Source organism: Drosophila suzukii, chromosome 2R (genome assembly GCF_043229965.1).
Source record: "Drosophila suzukii chromosome 2R, CBGP_Dsuzu_IsoJpt1.0, whole genome shotgun sequence".
NCBI lineage: Eukaryota > Metazoa > Arthropoda > Insecta > Diptera > Drosophilidae > Drosophila > Drosophila suzukii.
In genome coordinates this window covers 9,544,777-9,563,905 of record NC_092081.1, presented here as the reverse complement: position 1 = coordinate 9,563,905, position 19,129 = coordinate 9,544,777, and the positions used below count along the sequence as shown (strand labels likewise).

The window sequence follows — 19,129 nt, the reverse complement described above, 5'->3', positions numbered from 1 at the left end:
CGCAATTTTCAAAGCCTGAGTTTCATTCGTTCCGCGACTTTCGAACTGTGAAGTTGACTCTCTGGCGCGTTCCTCCGTTTTGGCCAAAAACTCGTGACTGATCGAGAGAGCAAGTCTGAAACCAGCTTAGAGCGAGAAGACAAGTGTGAGGACTGCAGCTCAGCATCCGCGTCAAGCCGTGCAAGCGAAAGAATAGGCGATAGTATCTTTCGTTTTTGGAGACGTCTTCGCCGCGCTCTCGCATTCTCCGGCTCTCTGGAGAAAGATTGAGATCTTGGAGCGCAGCTCTTGAGAAATACTATATATATATTACTGAATCGCGCGCTCGCAGGGTGTGGTGCTAAAAGTCAATTTATAAGATGTGGCGCCCGAGTATCTCAAACTGCGTGTGGAGCACCCTGCTCTTGGCCATTTTCATCCAGCAGTCGCTGGCCCAGCGCACGCCCACCATATCCTACATCACGCAGGAGCAGATCAAGGATATTGGCGGAACCGTGGAGTTCGACTGCTCGGTTCAGTATGCCAAAGAGTACAATGTGCTTTTCCTGAAGACGGACAGTGATCCCGTCTTTCTGTCGACGGGCTCCACGCTGGTTATCAAGGATTCGCGCTTCTCGCTGCGTTACGATCCCAATTCTTCCACCTACAAGCTGCAGATCAAGGACATCCAGGAGACGGACGCGGGAACCTACACCTGCCAGGTGGTGATATCCACCGTCCACAAAGTCAGCGCCGAGGTGAAGCTGTCGGTGAGGCGACCTCCCGTCATCTCGGACAACTCCACGCAGTCCGTGGTGGCCAGCGAGGGCAGCGAGGTCCAGATGGAGTGCTACGCCAGCGGCTATCCCACACCCACCATCACCTGGAGGCGCGAGAACAATGCCATTCTGCCAACTGGTGAGTTTTGCGTGTATTATTTTCAAAAGTTATTTGTAAGTTTTGTAAGTTATTATCTTGGGTTACGGTGGCTAAGTTAGCTTTCGTTTGTTGGGGCGCGTTCTCTGGCTCTCTTCTCGCTGCCGCTCTTTGGGCACGTCGCTCTGTCCGTCCCGCTTTGGCTTCAGCTTTTAACGGGGCGCTTTAACTGGGCTCCAGTGTGAGTGACCGTGACTCACTCAGGCGTCACCTTAGTTTTGTTTACTCGGCCCGTTGTGCCTCTAAACGGGGTCTAGCCCTGCCACCCCCACCTGTTCGAGGGCTAGGTTTCGCAACACAAGATTGATTTTTGCTCTTTCTGTTGGTCTGTTTTGCACCTTTTTATGTGTACTGCCACCCTTTGTTTAGTGGTTTGTCTTTTAGTGTTTTTTTTTTCAAAAAAAAAGGTCTAACCAAACAACAGTTGCAAGTTCCTTTTTAGCAAGTTTCTTAACATTAGAACTCAGCAAGTTACGCAAGAAAAGACTGATTAAAATGTCTCTTATCGTTCAAATACAGACGTATCTTTGCCATTCTTACATTAGATAAAAATTGCTATACATTTTACTTTTAAATAATCCTAAGATTACTTGATTTTCTTATAAACATACATACTTCACTTAGTTAAGGTCGCGAGTAACAGACAAAAAAGATTTAAAACAGATAAGAATTCCTCTGTCGAGCTCTACCTGTCGAATTTTGGAAAACCCAGATGGTACAAGTGCAAATGTTATCACCATTAGCATCTCTTCTTCTCTTATTAAAACCCAAGCTTATGAAGAACATTTGTTGAAGTTTTGCAAGAAATGATTTATTATCTCTTCAGATCCACCCCATTTCAAGAACTCCCTCCATTTTCTTGGGAAATTCCAGGTCGGACAAGTGCAAATGCTTGCGTTTCTTTGTCCTCCCAGAAATTCCCGAAAATGAAAGAAAAGCTAATAAAACAGTAAAATAATTTGGTGCTCAGGTAGATGGCACAATAGAACCTTCTCGCTAGGTTAATCCCGTACAGGTGCTGGCAGGGCTGCTATTCTCCAGTGATCTCGAGATCTCTACCTGAACTCTGACCCTCGGGCGGATATAATGGATTCCTTTAACAAGATTGCAGCGTCATTTGACCGGCAGTCGAAAAGCAATTAGTGTAACTAATCCGATAGTTACTTATTACCCAGAAACGAGTCGCGGACACACCCTCCTTGGCTTTACTGTAGCCGAGAACTAGCTTAATTCTCGGGTTCGGTATCTATAAGCTACATAGCTTGTGCAATCTTTAATTACCGCGACATTGAGGGCTCCTTCTATGGTCTAAAACCGGGCGTGCCCTGCTACAAGCCACATAAAACCCAACCGCATCAAGTTGGATACGCTCCATGTCAGACCAGAAATGGCTTAACTTCTTTTCGCCATAAATCAAAAGGGCCCTGGGTTTGAGGTTGGTCCAGTATTTGCCAGGAGTTTCACACTTTTCCACGCTCTAATTTAAAGCGCTTAGGCAAACAAAACTGTTCCTCGTCCAGCACTTTGAAATGCGCCAACGAGCCGAGTCAAATGATTTTTTCGTTTTCCGGGGGGTTATCAGGGGGTTTTCCAGGGGATATATGTACCTAGTAGGTGGGACTCCACTGACGAGGAGTACTTGCTGCAGCCTTTGTGCCGCATTTCACGTTTCACATTTCCATTCCCATTCGAGTTTGTGAGGCATTCGACAACTTCAGCACGCGCAATTGCTTCCGCAACTTGAAAACGTTCCACGGACCGTTTGATGGTCTCCGGGTCTGGGTCTCCTGGTCTCCTGGTCTCCGACTACCGACTCCTCGAACGGGCGTAAACAACCCGTGCAAAAACGGTGTGTGGCAGAGGGCTGTTTCTTACACATCAGACACGGTCGGGGTTTTTGGGTGGGATAAAAAATGAAACAGAGAAGGAACGAGTAAACAGCAAACATACGCAAACAAAGGGATCCGGATCCTGAGAGCATGGCAAATGGGCTGCGCCCCCTGCAGAACTCCCAGGTCCACACCCCTGAAAAAAAACAAACCCCTTACCCCTACCCAAAGCCCTACCCCTTCCCTTCTACATACTCGGCTACATAATTCTTATTTTGATAGCCGGCAAAATACAATCGAAGTATACAAAATATATATAAATTACAAGCTAAAAAGGTAGCCCAAACAAAGGTCGGTGGTTCCCGGGGCGAATACAATGTAAGAGATGCAAACAAACAAGCCGCGAGCGGTTCGCCCTTGCCCCTCCATCTAAACAACCCCTGATCCCAGACCCGGGCCAGTCCCAATCCCAATCCCGCCCAGGGACCAAGTGAGGAGGAACCCCTAATCAAGCGTTTCCGCTCGCCAGTTCGCCAGTTTTCAGGGTGTTGAGACCAGGGTCCATGCCAATTTGTGCGTTGCCATGCAAATCGATTGGTTTTTTGTTGCCATATCACACATATGTACCTATCTACATATATTAAGCGGCCAAACAAAGTTAATAGTAGATGGCCATTGAGTAAACACAGACATGTGCAGCGTTTGCACCTGGCACCTGGAGCTATCTGCCTTATATATATATATATATATGCTGGCCCATGCAAAATCTGCTGCCATAATAAACCTCACCTTGGCCCAGCGAATAAAAAACCTACTCTTTTTGCAAAGAAAGCAAATAAAATAAAATAATATTGAATTGAAATTCCATTTTTGCTGAGTTTTCAAAGGCAGCTGTCGACATTTGGGTTATAGATATATTGTTCGACAGCCGGAAGCCAGCCATCTTTCAGATACTTATCTGTTCGAGGGATCGAGGATCATGGTAAATTAACTTTAATTGTTCAATTGCGAGCGAGAATCTCGCACAGATCACAGCTCGGGGTGGTGTCTGCAGGGCACTCACTCTATAACTCCGGAACGAAGGGAACCGCCATTACAATCCACTCTCCCTCGTCTAAAAATCTTGATTAACTTTCATGCAAATTGTGTTTGCGCCTGGCAAATTGCGAATTAGACTCAAGTGAGCATGATCAAGTATTCCAATTTCGCCATCAAAGTGCAAGGGTGCAAATCTTAATGTTAATGTTATTTATGCTTAAACATTTCGATGCGCAATTGATGCTCAACTCGAGATCTCAACAGGCCGTGCACGAAATTAGTTAGTTCCCCCCCAATATTTGATGCATAATGGAAATGAAATACATAATGAAATTCCTCAGATGCCAGCGGCAGCAGCTGTGTGTTTGGGTTCTAGAATATTTGCAAGCAATTAGGTTTGGCACACTCGCAATTAGAGGAGTGACGATGACTGGGGAGTGAGCCGAATCCTTTGATGCTGGCCATAAGCACTATATATACGTATGTTTTTATTTGTCCTGCTGCCGCCATTTCCTCTTCCTGTTTGCCGTGGGTTGCATTGTTTATGGCCGCTTCAGTTGGCAGTTGCAAAGTCAAAGGCAATACCAAAAGCAAAACGAGAACGGGCACGATAAACGCCGATGACGTACAAAAAGCGCTGTGGAAAACCTGTTTGAAAATGTTGGTTGCTGGGGCAACGACCACTTGGTCAACATGGGGCCAACTGGCGGCTTTCAGTCAGCCACAAAATGCACGAGCTGCCGAGAATCGCCAGAGAAGCCAGCCCTTTGTGGCAGTTACTCAGCTTGAAGTAATAACTTGTTAGTTGATAGTTGAAATGCTCGCCAATGTCGTCCCAGTTTCCGTCTGTCCATGAGGACATTATTCAAATTCCTTCCTGGAAAATATAGAAAATCTAAATGCACAATAATATAAAATTTTAAACTATGTAGAATCTGGGGAAATATTTTTGCAGACGAATGAATTTCTTATCGATGAGGGATATTATTTAGTGTTATTTTCTTGTAACTTCATAATCTCGATAGCAAAAATATTACAATATTTTTAAAAACTATTTTCATAAATGTCTTTTCAATATTTTTTTGATCTGTTTACTTTTGAAGTAATGGAACGGTTTTCTAGAAAATAACATATTATTCTTGTGGTACAGTCTCTATAACAATTCAAATATCCAATCTTTTTAAATGAATAAATAATCATGTAAGTTCCTTTTCCTCTGTGTAGTGAATCCCTTTCACTTCACATACATTTTCGGTGTGGCAATTCCCTTATTTGTTTAGCACTCTTAGTTGAATGTTTCACCTTCAGACCGGCTTTTTAATCCTTATCACACTCGCATTCTCACACAAAAGGACACGCGGCTTTTCCAAACTCCTCCCCACCCCCCTTCCAAACTCCGCATCCAATCCAATCCCATGCAACCCTCACCTCACCTCCCTGCAATCTCATTTGTTTGCCCTGGGACTTGGCCAATATTTATTTAGGCACTCGGCTCACAAGGGATTTACGTCGGTCAGCCTTCTTTCTCCCGCTTATCCAGTTCTTTTTTTGGCATAATTGCTATTTTAATAGTTTTCTTTACAATTCCTTGATTTATGATTCCAACCGAGCAAGTACAGTCTGCAATTGAGTGAGTTTCCCCTGTGCGGAAAAGTGAAGAGGAGTGCTGGGGGAGTGGAGTGTAATCCAATAAATGGCATGCCAGGCGGCATAACTCTCGGCCAGCTATAATGTACTACTCGAGAGGAGGAAAATCACTTTTGAAAAGTCAACAACACAGCGTCTGTGGCTTTGTCTGTCTTCTGCCAGTGGGTTGTGGGTGGTTTACTGTCCGGACTACGGACTCCGGACCCAGGAGGGTGGATCCATGTCACTCGGTGCGGTTTCAAGGCGAAGGCCCACCAAAGTGGGTGCATTCACATGTCTCAAGAGCTTGTTATATGCTCGATATGTATGTGCACGAGTGTGTGCAGCGGTTACAGCGACATCAGCCCCCCATGTTGATGTTCCTTGATGAGTTTGGGTGACAAAACAGGAAGAGGCGACAAATTTGCAGAGCCATGCAATTTTTCCAAAAGAGTGCACGGAAGAAGAAGCTGCTTCTGCAGCTTCTGGCGTTGCATTTACCAGGTGTTCCTGGGCAATCAATGAAAGACGCTGTCAGCGGGGGGAATGGAAGCGTTAACTCTTCGTGGGTTTAATCAACTCAAACCACTTAACTTCTGGGCAAAGAAAGCACTTCATTTCGTTGATAAACTTTTTTATGATGATACCAACCAAAGTAACTCAATTTTTAACAGAGGTTCTTCTCCCCAATTTGGTATATGAATATTTGATGGTTATGAAGTGCATCTCAAATACAAGTCGTGAATATTGCATATATTTTCCTGCATAACCCAGCTGACTCTACTTATAGGCATTCAATCAATTTACAATGTTGTCTTTACTGATCCCTTTCTTAGGATGATACTAGCCCAAGTAACTCGGGCATAACTTGAGATTCCTCTCTCCAACTTGGAATATGTGTTTATTGTTGTTAAAAAAATGCATTTAAAGTAAAAATCTGTCATTTTGCCCTTATAACCCTTCCGACTCTACTCATGCGCATGCAACAAAGTTACAATTTCGAATTTGCTGATTTGGTGAAACATCACAATCAAATCAATCCCCATCTAAATGAAGCATCCATTGATACGCAACTGTTACTCTGGCAAAAAAGTGAAAATCGTGTTAGAATCAAAACACTGTATGCACTCTTTTAATTGGATTTTTGCCCAAGCAAACTGAGGAACGAGAGACATGACCCATCTGTGACATGCCCTGGAGCCATGATATGTTGGGTGGTTGGGTTAGGGTTTGGGTTTGGGTTTGGGCTTGCCTTTGGGTTCTCTGGGTTTCTCATTTCGGTTGGGATGTGTGCATCAGGCGCAAGTAATGCGGAGCGTCATTAAAAGCGCACCCGCTTCGGCATTTGGCTTTTGCTTTTGCTTTTGCCTTTGCTGTTGCCTTTGCCTTTGCCGGTCCGTGTTTTAAATTATGATGAGTCACACATTGTTGACGTGCTGCATTAACATTCATAATTTCCACATGGCAACGTTCGGTTCACAGAACCGTCTCTGAATCAGTTGACATTTGAAGAGCTCGCAGAGAGGCTTTTCCTGAATTTTCCTTAGCGCGGAAGACCAGGAAGACTTTCCGCCGGAGTTGCTTGCCAAATTGCAGGAAATTGAATGGGGAAAAAACAAATATGGCCGCGGGCCTAGACTTTCTGGGAAAGGGAAAGCGCTTGCATCAATGTTATTTCGGTTAGTTCTTGTTGTTGTTGTCGATGTTCGTCACACGTTTTCCCGCTCGACAGAAAAAGGGAGTATAAAAAAAACAGACGTCTGGCTCTGTGATTGGTGCGGATATATTTTTTGCATGCCAGTCAATTTCCCTTTTCCCGAGGTGGACGCATACTGCCTTTTTTGGGTGGTTGTTTTTGGCACCACCTCTCAAAATGGCGACCAACCGACGGTTTTATAGCTTTAAGTAGTTTATGAAAAATTAGAAACGGTAGCAAGGCAACCAACCCTTTCCACAGCGTTGTCACAAATTTTCCAAACGAGCGCGCAGTTGACGGGGCGCTGAAAGTCACCCAAGCGCCAAGACCTAGACCCTAGAACTTACATACTTATATTGCAGTATATACCTACACCTGTCTCCTGCATTTTCCCCGCATTTTCCATTTTCCATCCATTTCCTCTGCAGCGGCACAAAGAAGATGTTGCATCCTTTCAGGCCATCCTACTGTCCCTATCTACTCTCCTATCTACCTGCACTTCTCACCTTCCCCCACTCCCAAAAACTCAATTCTCACCTCTGCCTTTGCACAATTTTCCTTTTCTTTGGCTCTGTTTTCGTTGCCTTCAACTGACAATTTATCTCTGGTTGTTTGCCCAGGGATCGGGGATCGGGAAACAAGGGGTGTTGCGTTAGCAACGTTGTTTTCATTTCGCATGATGGCAGTTCCAGAGTTTCAGACAGGTTCCCCTGAAGGAAGGGCCTAAAACAAATGTGGACCCGCCCGCCTGCCAAGTCGGCGTTTTCATTACCTTTTCAGTTTCCATCTTTCCTGCCTGCACTGTCTCTCTGTCCCGTTTCGGTTTCTGTTTTCCTTTCATTAGTTGTCAGAGATTGCCGAGTCAGAGATGGACGCACCATCATCATCCTGCCCGGTGCAAAGTGTTTTTAATTCTCTCATTAGTAACTGAAATTACTCCACACCATTCGGTATGATGATGGATGATGGCTGTGCGAGATACGAAGGAGAGAGCTATTTCCGCTTGATATTATATGCCATATCTTTTGTGGGTCCCTCGGATGCGGGTCTTCCATTGCAGCCTCTCTCTCATTAGATTGATTGTACTGGAATTTATTCTTAATTTGTCAATCCGTAATGGTTAGTTATTGAAACAGGCCTTTAGGGAATAGCAAACAGAGAATACAGAACAAGGTTCGAATAGAAAATACCAAATAGATCATGGATCGAAGAAAAGGTATTTAGAGCCCCAACCCAACCCATTTGCCTTGAGCTTGTTTGCGCGTGATATATGAGTCTGGTTTTCGTAATTCGACGCCATTACAATGTTTTTGATTCATTATGAACTCTTGAATATCTCAAATTCACATTACCAAGCCATTCATCTTCTATTAGGGGTGTTCTGTTTCAATGACTTTCTGCTCTAATTCATGAATTTGAACCCTCAAAAGTGTCGCAAGCATCGAGTCTGGAGTCAATTCATGGCATTCTTTCTGCATTAATTACAAACAGAGAATGAGAAATGTCTCGTACTCAAGAAACTGGCAGCTGTATTCGCTCTTAACTCTCTGTAGCATATACACATATCCCTCGGGTTCTTTGTTTGTGTCGCATAACTAATTAGCAATTAAGTATTGCCACTTTCTGACACGCCCCAATTACGCGCATGCGCGACCTCCACGCAAAACATAAAGAGTTCTTTTTCCAGTTTTATATGCTAACGGTAAAACGGTTTACAGGCGACAAATGTTTGGGAACATTTGAAGTTCTGAAATTCCTAGGCTCTTTTTGTACCTGACTTGCATATCATTTCACAGTCTGCTGAATGCGCGGTAGTCCATCAAAAAAGAAATAAAAATAGTAGAAACATTTAACACTATGTTGGGCCTGCGCATTTGTTATTTCGAGTGGGTAGCCTGTGAACCTTAAATGCATATATGGCTATTACAACTGCATTCGATCAAGGGCTATCTGGTATATATATAGAGCTGAACTCAGAGCTAGCTCACTGCATTGAAGGAGGGGCAACAAAAACAGAAACCGAGATGACTTCTGGGCTATCTAGCCAGATATATACAGAAATAACCTGTTTTGGGCTCGGGTTCTCTGGGCAGGCACAGTAAACGCTCGTAAATTACAAACACAACTAATTTTACTTGCTGAACAGGGAGTAGTTAGCTCTAACTACTTGCAAAGGCCTTTGTTTTAAAAGCTGAGATCATTTTCCTGTTGTTCTGAATACCTAATGGTTAAAGTATTTAATAAGTATTTCTCTATTTATTATTGCGAATATATACAAAAAGGTTGGGTAATCTAGAAACTAGCGACCCCGATCTTTCTAGGCTTATTTATTTATAAAAGACAATCTAGAATCTAGAATGAAATTGTTCACTAGCTGTAACTTTGGGTTCTTGCCCACTTGTACAAACACAAATGTCTTCTACTCATGACACTGTAATCCGAAGCGAATCATATTCCATTGGACTAATTAAACAAAGTTCTCTCTGTCTTACTCGCAAAGTCTGCTTTGGATCTGTACATATATCCATATATTGAAAGCGTGCTCGTTCTGTGTGTGCTTTTCTAATATTGAAATGAGTTTGTTGCGTTGTTTTCCGAGATGCCCGCATCACGATGTCAACCGTTGCAATTGTTGGGCCACCGCCTTAACCCATTGCCTTCACATCACGATTGCTCTGTTTTAGGGCGGCTGGATGGCGGGATGGGCTGTCAATCCAATTTTAATGAAATGTGTTACTTCGATTCCCAGGCGCAATTAATTTGAAATGTTTCAGTTGAGCAGGCACAAGCCGCACTCGATTTTCTCCCCCCTTTTACTTGTGGCCCGCATTTATGTGCAATTCGCATAAAACATATTTTCAGGGCATTCCAGAGCTTTGGTCAATGCTCCTGATGTTTGTACAGCTCCTACTCATCTCACTGGATTCCAACTCTTTTTTGAATACTCGCAGAAATACTTTAACCCTAGGTTGAAAAAGATTTAATGATTATATTAGAGTTCTCATTCCAGGTCTTATCTTAAAGAAAGCAGATCTATTTGATTTTCTCTCATTAAAAAACAGTGTAAAATGTTTTGAATCATCTATTATATTATGTATATTTTTACAGTTTATGGATGTCTGAAATTCTTAAACACAAGAAAATAATTTTTAAGTAATATTACATTAAAAGGGCCTGAGTTATTTTTTCGGTGTAGGTACTTCTGCTCCATGTAGTTTGTGTCAATTGTTTGAGCCTGAATTGTTTTGGCAAATGTTTGAAGAGCAGCCACAGACACGCATACGTAGGCGGTAAGGAGTATTTGTGTGTGGATGAGGGAACAGATCCCTAGGCTCATTGCACTCGTTTCCAGTGCATCGTATATACACCCCCTAACCACCCCATTCCTCCCCCGGTTGAGCTGAGCCAACTTCCGGTTATGAACCCAGAGCACCTTTCGCATTTCGCATTTGGCATTCGTACTGCAATTCCTATTCCCATTCACGTTCATCACACCCTCACCCAATCCCATTCCCCTATCTCTGTCCCTAACCCTAAACCCATCCATCCCGTTCCTTCCGTGCACTCATGGCTAAGTGCAGTGGCTGGCATACTCCGTTTTTCAAAATTAGTTGGCAACGCAAACGAGCTGAGGCCCAAACAAAATGCTTTACTTGTTAGAGGTCATTAACGCTGCCATTGTTTCGCTGGGCGCCTTCTATATGCCATAGAGCGCGGACACTGGAAAAGGTCACCCGCAAGTGCCAACGGATGTGCTCCGGGTTGGCTCATTAAAATCGGATTTTTGACTCTGCCCCCACTGCACAAACACAATGGATTTGAGCCCCTAGAGCGTTTAGAGCTGCTCCATTAATGGCCAGTCGATGTGTTTGCACTTGAACGCGCATCGCCTAAACAGCGGATAGGATTAAACCTATAATGGAAATGGTTACACCACCCTCAAATGAGCAATTGTGTGTGTTGATATAAAGTATTATCAATAGGAAATGAACTAACAGATCAATTGCATGCAAATAATTTGTGTAAAGACCGATTACTTGCTTTCAAGTTATTTTCAAGTTCGCTTATCACCCGCCTTTTGAAACACTACAATCAGTTGATCTGTTTATTCATAGAAAACCCGAAAACATGATGATAAAATTTGTATCTATAAAAAGAAAACTAATTCCATACTGTATTGTATTATCTACAATTTTTTATGCTTTCCAATTGGGGGCTTATTTGATAGTTTGAAATATATAAAGATATCATTCTAAGTTAGAAATTTTAGATGAGATATACAAAAAATTATAAAAATTAATTGAATATTAATTTTTTGAAGCTTGATAGGTCTATTATATGATACGAGAGACGTAAAACAAATTTAGACCACTAATAAGCATCTCTATCCATCTCTTGTTTGCAGATAGCGCAACCTATGTGGGCAACACCCTGCGCATCAAGTCGGTGAAGAAGGAGGACCGCGGCACCTACTACTGCGTGGCTGACAATGGAGTGAGCAAGGGCGACCGGCGCAACATCAACGTGGAGGTGGAGTTCGCCCCAGTGATCACCGTGCCACGTCCGCGACTGGGACAGGCGCTGCAGTACGACATGGATCTGGAGTGCCACATCGAGGCCTATCCGCCACCGGCCATCGTGTGGACCAAGGACGACATCCAGTTGGCCAACAACCAGCACTACAGCATCTCGCACTTCGCCACCGCCGACGAGTACACCGACTCGACGCTCCGTGTGATCACCATCGAGAAGCGCCAGTACGGAGATTATGTGTGCAAGGCCACCAATCGCTTTGGAGAGGCGGAGGCGCGCGTCAATCTCTTCGAGACGATCATCCCCGTGTGCCCACCTGCCTGCGGACAGGCGTACTTCGCCGGAGCCGAGGATGTGGCCGCCACCTCGTTCGCCCTGGTGGGCATCCTTGCGGCGCTGCTCTTCGCCAGATAAGCCACACACTCCAAGCGCTCCAAGTCCAAACCATCAACCAGCCCTCGAATGCATAAACATATATAAAATAGATATATCGAAAATCACATCGTATAACCGCGCAATAGACGTCTCAAATGTTTCCGGATACTTACCCGTCCCCAGTACTCATTTCGTTTTGTAGCTTCCGATACCGTTTCCGTTTAGTCCAGCCCAATTTTCGTACGTCCAATATTATGTCTTAAGTTAAGTATGCTAAGTGAAGGGCCAACGAAAACTAGAACCATAATTTATTAGCACCCTAGAGCCAAACTCAATTCGAAATTCGAATCCTACGCAATCACCTCGATCCCGTCCGTTTTGCTTTCTGATCTGGCACTGTATATGTTTTAAATATTTTAATCTAAGCAGGATACATCACAAGCATTCCGATTTTGCTTCGACATCTGAGAATATTTTATTTTTATTTAATAAATAATAAAGTATTTTCGTTACGCAGACATGACAACTCGACAAACTATCCCACAGAACTAGATGAACCCCCATAATCGAGGCAAAATCCATATTCGAATAAAAGGCAACAAAAGTTGTGTACATTATTAGCTCTTAAGCTCAATGAGAAATTCTTTTGAATAACAAGACAATTTTACCCAAATTTTTGTGTGGGTGCGAGTAAAATCCATTTCGACTTTGTAATAAAAAAAACGACAAAACACAAAACTAAAACGAACAAAAAAATCAATAAAAATATTAAAAACCAAAAGACTCTTTCAGTTTCTAACAAGGAATCCATTTAGTTTTAAGGGGTGTAAATGAGAACGATCAAATATTCATGATATAAATAACAGGATTAATTAGGTGGTGCCCTCATGGAACCTCCATTGGTGGCCATGCGATAATACAGATTGAACTCGGACTCGTAATCTCCAAAGCTGCCGTTGTTGTATCTTTTACCAGGGGGAACATAGCGCCGCAAAGGATTCTCGAGCAGGAAGTGGTAGATGCGCTCGGCCTTTTCCAGTTGCAGCTGCGTCTTCACCCCAATGGCCATCAGGTTGTCCAGCAATTGGTCAATTTCCTCGTGCTGACGATTCGCCTTCAGCCTCAAATCGTGCGGATCAACTGGAGGGAAGGGAGATTTTATCCCAGTCAGGCGGATATGAGACAAAATGTCTGAGTTGAGCTTACCAATTAACGGCTGCAAATTCAATTTCAAGTCAGTCGTGTGTGCGGCAATTGCCGACGCCCACAAAATGCGTTTGCGGACTTCCTGCAGAGCGCCGAAGGGTGTAAGCAAATAGCCGGGCGCCAGTTGAACGGTGGAGGCCAGCTCCTGGGCCTCGACAATGAGCGGATTGGCCGACAACAGGAAGGAGCTGTCCGAAAGAAAAACGAACTCTTGATTAATTGAAAATATCCTCATGGAAAGGGGAAATGGGCTTACCAAGCGCGTGGCATGCAGCTCAACTTTTCCAACGGTATTTCCAAAAAGGTATTCAGTTCCAGTAGGTGCGAGGGTACAGTGGTGCCGGAGGCAGTCATCATGGTGGTGGAGCCTGCTCCTCCCGGCATTAATGTTTTATTGTCGAAGCTGCGACGCATCGTTGCGTTCATTGTGCTGCAGTTTCCATCAAATTCCACCTTAGTACTGGAGAACACACTATCGTTGGCCAGGCAGAAGCTCTCCGCACCCAGCATGGACATGGACATATTGCTGACCTTCAGTTTGGTACTCATCAGCTGGGACTTGGCGTTCTGCTTCTGTGTGGCCGCCTGCATGTCGTCCAGCAGGTTCTTCATCATATTACGCGAGAAGAGGATCTTCTCCTTGATCTGCGACAGCTGCACCATGTCCTGTTGGATGCGGTTTATGCTGGCATTGATGTCGCCGTACACCTGTTTTACGGAACTGAGCTTGAGATCGTGGTTCTCCAGCTGCCTGGCGCCTGCATCCAATTCCAGACGCAGCAGCTCGATTTGCTCGCGCAGGAACTCGTTCTGGGCGCGATTAAAGTTGCGCATATTGTACTGCACCAGATAGTCGATGATCAGTTCGTCGGCGTTTTCTTCGTCGCCGTCACTGATGCCGTTGAAGTTGTACACCTTCGTTTGCAGCTTGTCCACAAAAACGGTGTAGTCCTGGCAGAAGCGTTCCTCCTTCTGTTCCAGCTCCTTTTGAGCGCCAAAGTATTTGGCCGCCAGACCTAGCATATCGGCCTTGGTCTTCAGCAGCTTCACCTCGTAGTTATTCAGCGGAGGCTTGGTTGTGGTTCTATTTTCCCTGGTTTTATTTAGATGCATTATGTGCTGCAGTTGCTCCTCCTTGATCTTCATTATGACGTTCAGGAGCAGGGCGTTGGGGATGTCGGCGAAGGTGCTCCGCATCTCGTCCCACAGGCGCTGCTTGGCATCGGCCAAACTGCTGCCCTCATCGCACATCCCGTAGAAGGTCTCCAGCTGCTTGAGAGCCTGCTCTACGGCCCGGGTGGCCTGCACCTCACTGGCATTTTTGGCAGTCAGCTTAACGGGCGTGGTGGCCAGGATCTGGGCCTTGTTCTGCAGCTCCTGGTCGTAGCTCTTGTTCAGCGCTTCCAGCTTCAGGTCGAGGATATTGCATTTGGACTCGAGCAGTTGCTTTCGGTTCTCAGCACTGATAGTTTGAATGTCTGTGGGGGATTAAGGACAGATGATTAGGTGGGTGCTCTTCTAGGCGGTGTTTCATTTACCCACTCTTGGTCTTGATGCTAGCGGCTAGTTTTTGGTACTCCTTCCTGGCCTCAGCCAGCTGCAGGTCGGCCTTCTCCTTGTGCTTCTTCAGCTCCTGCATCCTGTGGTACCTCTGGAGCTCCGGTGGCTGGAAACTTCGGGACGCCAGCGGCACCATCTTGTCCTTGTGGCGGGCCACTTGGGCAATCAGCAGGTTCTCGCGCACCTCCCGCACATATTCCACTGTTTGGATGCGGGACTGCAGCTGCTGGAGAAGCATACTGGATCCGGATTTGAAGATCCTTTCAAGAAATTGCGGATTTTGGCCATTGTTAGTTTGGGATTTCCTTATTTGCATTCTAATTTACCTCCGTAGTACATCGTCGGTAGGCAGTTCGGTGGGCGGACATCCCAGACTGGTGGCCCAGTTCTTGAATTCGGTTATTTTCTCCTGGTAAGCCATGATTTGCAATAGATTTTATTTTTCGCAAAAGGGCGCAGTTGTTTAAACCGGGCATTCACCAACACAAACAACTCGGACAGGGTTGCCTATGCACTGCGAAGTTGGCAGTCCCCATAACGGAAATTTAAATTCAAACTGTCAACAAATATTACTGTTGTTTTTATGTTCTATTTTATTAAAATGCTTTTTTTGCAATTTAACAAATAACTTAAACTTTATTTCTTAATTAGTTGCATGCTTAAGTTTTAATTAATGATTAGTTAAACTCAGTTCTTATTGTGGAACCACTGATCCATAAATAAATATAACTTATTTAAATAAGTATAAAAATAAATATTAACGAGTTTATATATATGTGTGTATTGACTCAACTAAATGGCTTCTTTTTATCTAATTGTTTTAGTTTAATTTAATTTTTCCGTTGCCTCCTACCAGTGTCGGAAAATGCTTTGTTGCCCGGTAATCAGCTGTAAGTGGGAGTAGCTAAAATAGCTATTTGGTCGCCATAAAATAGCTATTTTATCGCTATATTATGTACGCATGTAAACATTTAAATTAAATTTAATCAGTTAAATATGATAAAGTCTACATCTTTATATGAAAAAACACAATCTAAAATTATTCGTCAACTTACAGAATTGATTAAAATGCCTTTTTAACAGACATTAATAATGTATCTATTTAATAGCTATATTTCGCAGAACTACCATAGGCACTCGCACTGATCAGTGTTGGGAAACATCCGCTGTCTTTTGAGCGGCGCACGTGGAGCAAACTCAAAGTGCTCACGTTTTATTTTAAATTCTGCTCCAAAAAACCGACTAAATTAAGTTAAAACCATGGGTCGCAAGGCTGAGTACAGTGAGAAACCGAAAAAGGGTCCTGGCCGCAAGGCGCGCAAGCAGGGTGCGCCCGTTTTTCGCAAACAATCGTTTGGTAAGTGCTGGTGAAGATTTCCCTCAACGATTCCAAGTGTTAATCCCAAATGTTTCATTCCACAGCTCCCATGGAGGAGGAGGACAAGAAGCTCTCCCACCGACAGAAGCAACGATCCGTGAAGCGGGAGCAGAAGAAGGTAGTCCAAAAGGCCAAACTGCTGGAGAAACGGGCGAAGGGAAAACAGCCACAACCGGTTAAGCGGAAGACAGCTTACAACAGCGACAGCGAGCCGGAGGATGAGGAGGAGGTGCAGCAGCAGGAGGCTTCCTCCGATGAGGAAGTGCCCCAGCTGGTGCCGGCTCCCAAGAGCCAGAAATCCACGGCTCCCAAGGGCTTTACAGATGATAACGATGCATGGTTGAAGCCCAAACAGCAGAAGAAGCCATCGAAAAAACCAGACAGTGAGTCCGAAGAGGAGGAGGAGGATGAGGACTTGGAGGAGGACTCCGAAGCTGAGGTGGAAGACGACTCAGAAGGCGATGACGGTCTGGATGCAGAAGAATCCGGCGAGGAAGAGGAGGAAGAAGACGACTCCGATGATGACACCGCTCAGGTTGGCAAGCTGGCCGATCTTTCCGACGATGATGACGCCAACTCCGACGATGACTTCGATATATCCGGCGAGGAAGATAATGCGGAGGCAGATAGCGACGAGGAGGAGGACGAAGACGACGACGATGATGATGACGACAAGTTGCCCATTGAGCGCGCCAACAAGAAGCTGAAAAAGCGCGAAGCCAAGGAAGCCCAGCTGGCCGATGACGAGTTGTTGGAAACTGTCGACCGGCAGGATGTGTTCCAACTGCCCACTGAAGAGGAAGAGGCCGAGAAGGACCTCACCCTGCAGGAAGTGCAGCAGCGCATCAAGGACGTCAGCTTGGTTCTATCCGACTTCAAAAAGTACCGCCAGGCGGATCGGTCTCGCGGGGAATACATTGAATTGCTGCGCAGGGATCTGTGCTTGTACTATAGCTACAACGAGTTTTTGATGGAGAAGCTGATGGACATGTTGCCGCTCACCGAGCTCATGGAGTATCTGGAGGCCTCAGAGGTTAGTAGTCTAGTTGGGAAACATTTTTACTGGGTTTATATTAATAAAATAAACTCTTTTAGATTGCTCGGCCGCTGACCATACGTACCAATACTCTAAAAACACGTCGGCGGGATTTGGCCGGAGCCCTGATCAATCGTGGCGTCAACTTGGATCCCCTGGGCAAATGGACCAAGGTTGGATTGGTCGTCTTTAACTCGCAAGTGCCGTTGGGTGCCACCCCTGAGTATCTGGCCGGTCACTACATGATCCAGGGAGCCTCGTCGCTGCTGCCTGTGATGGCCCTCGCGCCGCAGGAGAACGAACGCATCCTGGACATGTGCTCAGCTCCTGGTGGCAAAGGATCCCATATCGCTAGCATCATGAAGAACACCGGTGTGCTGTTTGCCAACGATTCCAACAGGGATCGCATCAAGGCCATTGTGGCCAACTTCCATCGGCTGGGAATTGTAAATGCAGTGGTTAGCTGCGAGGATGGTGCGAAGTTCCGGAACATTATGACTGGCTTTGATCGCGTCTTGCTGGATGCTCCTTGCACAGGAACTGGTGTTGTCTCTAAGGATCCCAGTGTCAAGACCACCAAGTCGGAAGTTGATGTGCAGCGGTGCTATAACTTGCAGAGGAAGCTTCTGCTCACCGCCATCGATTGTACGGATGCGAAATCATCGACCGGCGGCTATATTGTGTACTCCACTTGCTCAGTGCTGCCCGAGGAGAACGAGTGGGTCATCGACTATGCGTTGAAAAAGCGAAATGTCAAGCTGGTGCCCACTGGACTGGACTTTGGCGTTGAGGGCTTCACCAAGTTCCGGCAGCATCGGTTCCATCCCAGCTTAAACCTCACAAAGCGTTACTATCCGCACACCCACAACATGGACGGATTCTACGTGGCCAAGCTGAAGAAGTTCTCCAACACCATACCCATAACCAAGGAGCAGCAGGAGGAGGATGAGAAGCAGCTGGACGAGGCCATCGAGGCTGAGGCCACCGCAGAAGTGGCTGAGGAGGCTGCGGAGCCCGAGGAGGAGTCAGGACAGGAGAAGGGGCCCAAAAAACTGCTGGGCAAGCGAGCGGGCAAACCCAGCTTCACCGAAATCGAACAGGAGTTGAAAAAGAAGAAACGGGAGGAGAGCAAGACCAAGTATGTGGCCAAGGTGTTTGAGCAGCCTGTGAAGGCGCCCAAAAAGCCAAAGCCTGAAAAGCCCGTGGAGCAGAAGGAGAAGAAATCCCAGGAAGTAGTGGAGAAAACAAATGGAAGCGAGGCACCATCCAAAGCAGCGTCTAAAAAGAACCAACCCAACGGCAATGTTCCAGCTTCCAAGTCAGATGCCAAATCATTTAAGAAAAAGAAGCAGGAAAATGGAAACGCTTCGCCAGCCAAGCCAGTGGGCAAAAAGTCAAAGGCCAACGGAACTGATTCTCCTGCCAAGCCAGCAGCAAAGGAACCTAAAGCGAAGCCACAGGCCAAGGTGGAACAGCAGTCGAAGCCTAAGACAACCAAACTTGCCAATGCGCCGCGAGTGGAGATCGACGAAGTGCCCATTCTGGAAGGAAAGCCCATCAAGAAGCAGAACAAGCTGAAGCAAAAATCCAAGCAGATCGGGCAGCTGAAAAAGTCCAAGACGGGTGCGAATGCGGGAAAGAAGCAAAAGTTCAAGAAGTGAACATTTTAGATCCAGTTTGGTTAAGTAGTCTATAAGCTGTAAAGTTGGGGTAGTCCCGGCAAGATTACCTGTTTTATATATTGAACGATCTTAACTAATGATTGAGCGTTGATCTACAATTGTGTTGTAACTAACGATCAGATTCAATAAACGTTAAGCTCGGATTAATGTAGTCACAAAGCGGTTTTATACATGTATAGGTGGCTGATATATGTTAACAATCTGGGTAATTATTCTACATTTCAGAGGTGAAGCTTTGAGTTATCAGTTCCAGAC

At 45.3% G+C, this 19,129-nt stretch overlaps 3 protein-coding genes across 3 annotated transcripts; 2 read left to right on the top strand and 1 right to left on the bottom strand.

The window, feature by feature from the left end:
- Positions 1-18: 18 nt before the first annotated feature.
- Lac (septate junction protein lachesin) lies at positions 19-12,793 on the top strand. Its single transcript, XM_017074650.4, has 2 exons — positions 19-897; positions 11,510-12,793. The coding sequence occupies exons 1-2, from the start codon at positions 360-362 to the stop codon at positions 12,049-12,051; spliced, it is 1,080 nt and encodes a 359-aa protein (XP_016930139.1). The 5' UTR covers positions 19-359; the 3' UTR covers positions 12,052-12,793.
- Positions 12,794-12,798: 5 nt separating this feature from the next.
- dgt5 (dim gamma-tubulin 5) lies at positions 12,799-15,272 on the bottom strand. The gene is made up of 5 exons (XM_017074649.4): positions 15,105-15,272; positions 14,761-15,038; positions 13,475-14,696; positions 13,219-13,406; positions 12,799-13,152 (listed from the first exon to the last, which is right to left on the bottom strand). The coding sequence occupies exons 1-5, from the start codon at positions 15,197-15,199 to the stop codon at positions 12,881-12,883; spliced, it is 2,055 nt and encodes a 684-aa protein (XP_016930138.3). The 5' UTR covers positions 15,200-15,272; the 3' UTR covers positions 12,799-12,880.
- Positions 15,273-15,939: 667 nt separating this feature from the next.
- LOC108010158 (uncharacterized) lies at positions 15,940-19,025 on the top strand. Its single transcript, XM_017074995.4, has 3 exons — positions 15,940-16,135; positions 16,201-17,189; positions 17,252-19,025. Exons 1-3 carry the CDS (start codon positions 16,039-16,041, stop codon positions 18,851-18,853), a joined length of 2,688 nt encoding a protein of 895 aa, XP_016930484.3. The 5' UTR covers positions 15,940-16,038; the 3' UTR covers positions 18,854-19,025.
- Positions 19,026-19,129: the final 104 nt, after the last annotated feature.

Bases quoted from the DNA above. Each gene is read 5' to 3' on its own strand.
- LOC108010158 (XM_017074995.4), top strand. From the start codon at position 16,039: ATGGGTCGCAAGGCTGAGTACAGTGAGAAACCGAAAAAGGGTCCTGGC. The intron at 16,136-16,200 runs GTAAGTGCTGGT...TTCATTCCACAG, and splicing joins TTTTCGCAAACAATCGTTTG to CTCCCATGGAGGAGGAGGAC. The intron at 17,190-17,251 runs GTTAGTAGTCTA...AAACTCTTTTAG, and splicing joins AGTATCTGGAGGCCTCAGAG to ATTGCTCGGCCGCTGACCAT.
- Lac (XM_017074650.4), top strand. From the start codon at position 360: ATGTGGCGCCCGAGTATCTCAAACTGCGTGTGGAGCACCCTGCTCTTG. The intron at 898-11,509 runs GTGAGTTTTGCG...TCTTGTTTGCAG, and splicing joins CAATGCCATTCTGCCAACTG to ATAGCGCAACCTATGTGGGC.
- dgt5 (XM_017074649.4), bottom strand. From the start codon at position 15,199: ATGGCTTACCAGGAGAAAATAACCGAATTCAAGAACTGGGCCACCAGT. The intron at 13,407-13,474 runs GTAAGCCCATTT...TCTTTCGGACAG, and splicing joins AGCTGCATGCCACGCGCTTG to CTCCTTCCTGTTGTCGGCCA. The intron at 13,153-13,218 runs GTAAGCTCAACT...CCTTCCCTCCAG, and splicing joins GAATTTGCAGCCGTTAATTG to TTGATCCGCACGATTTGAGG.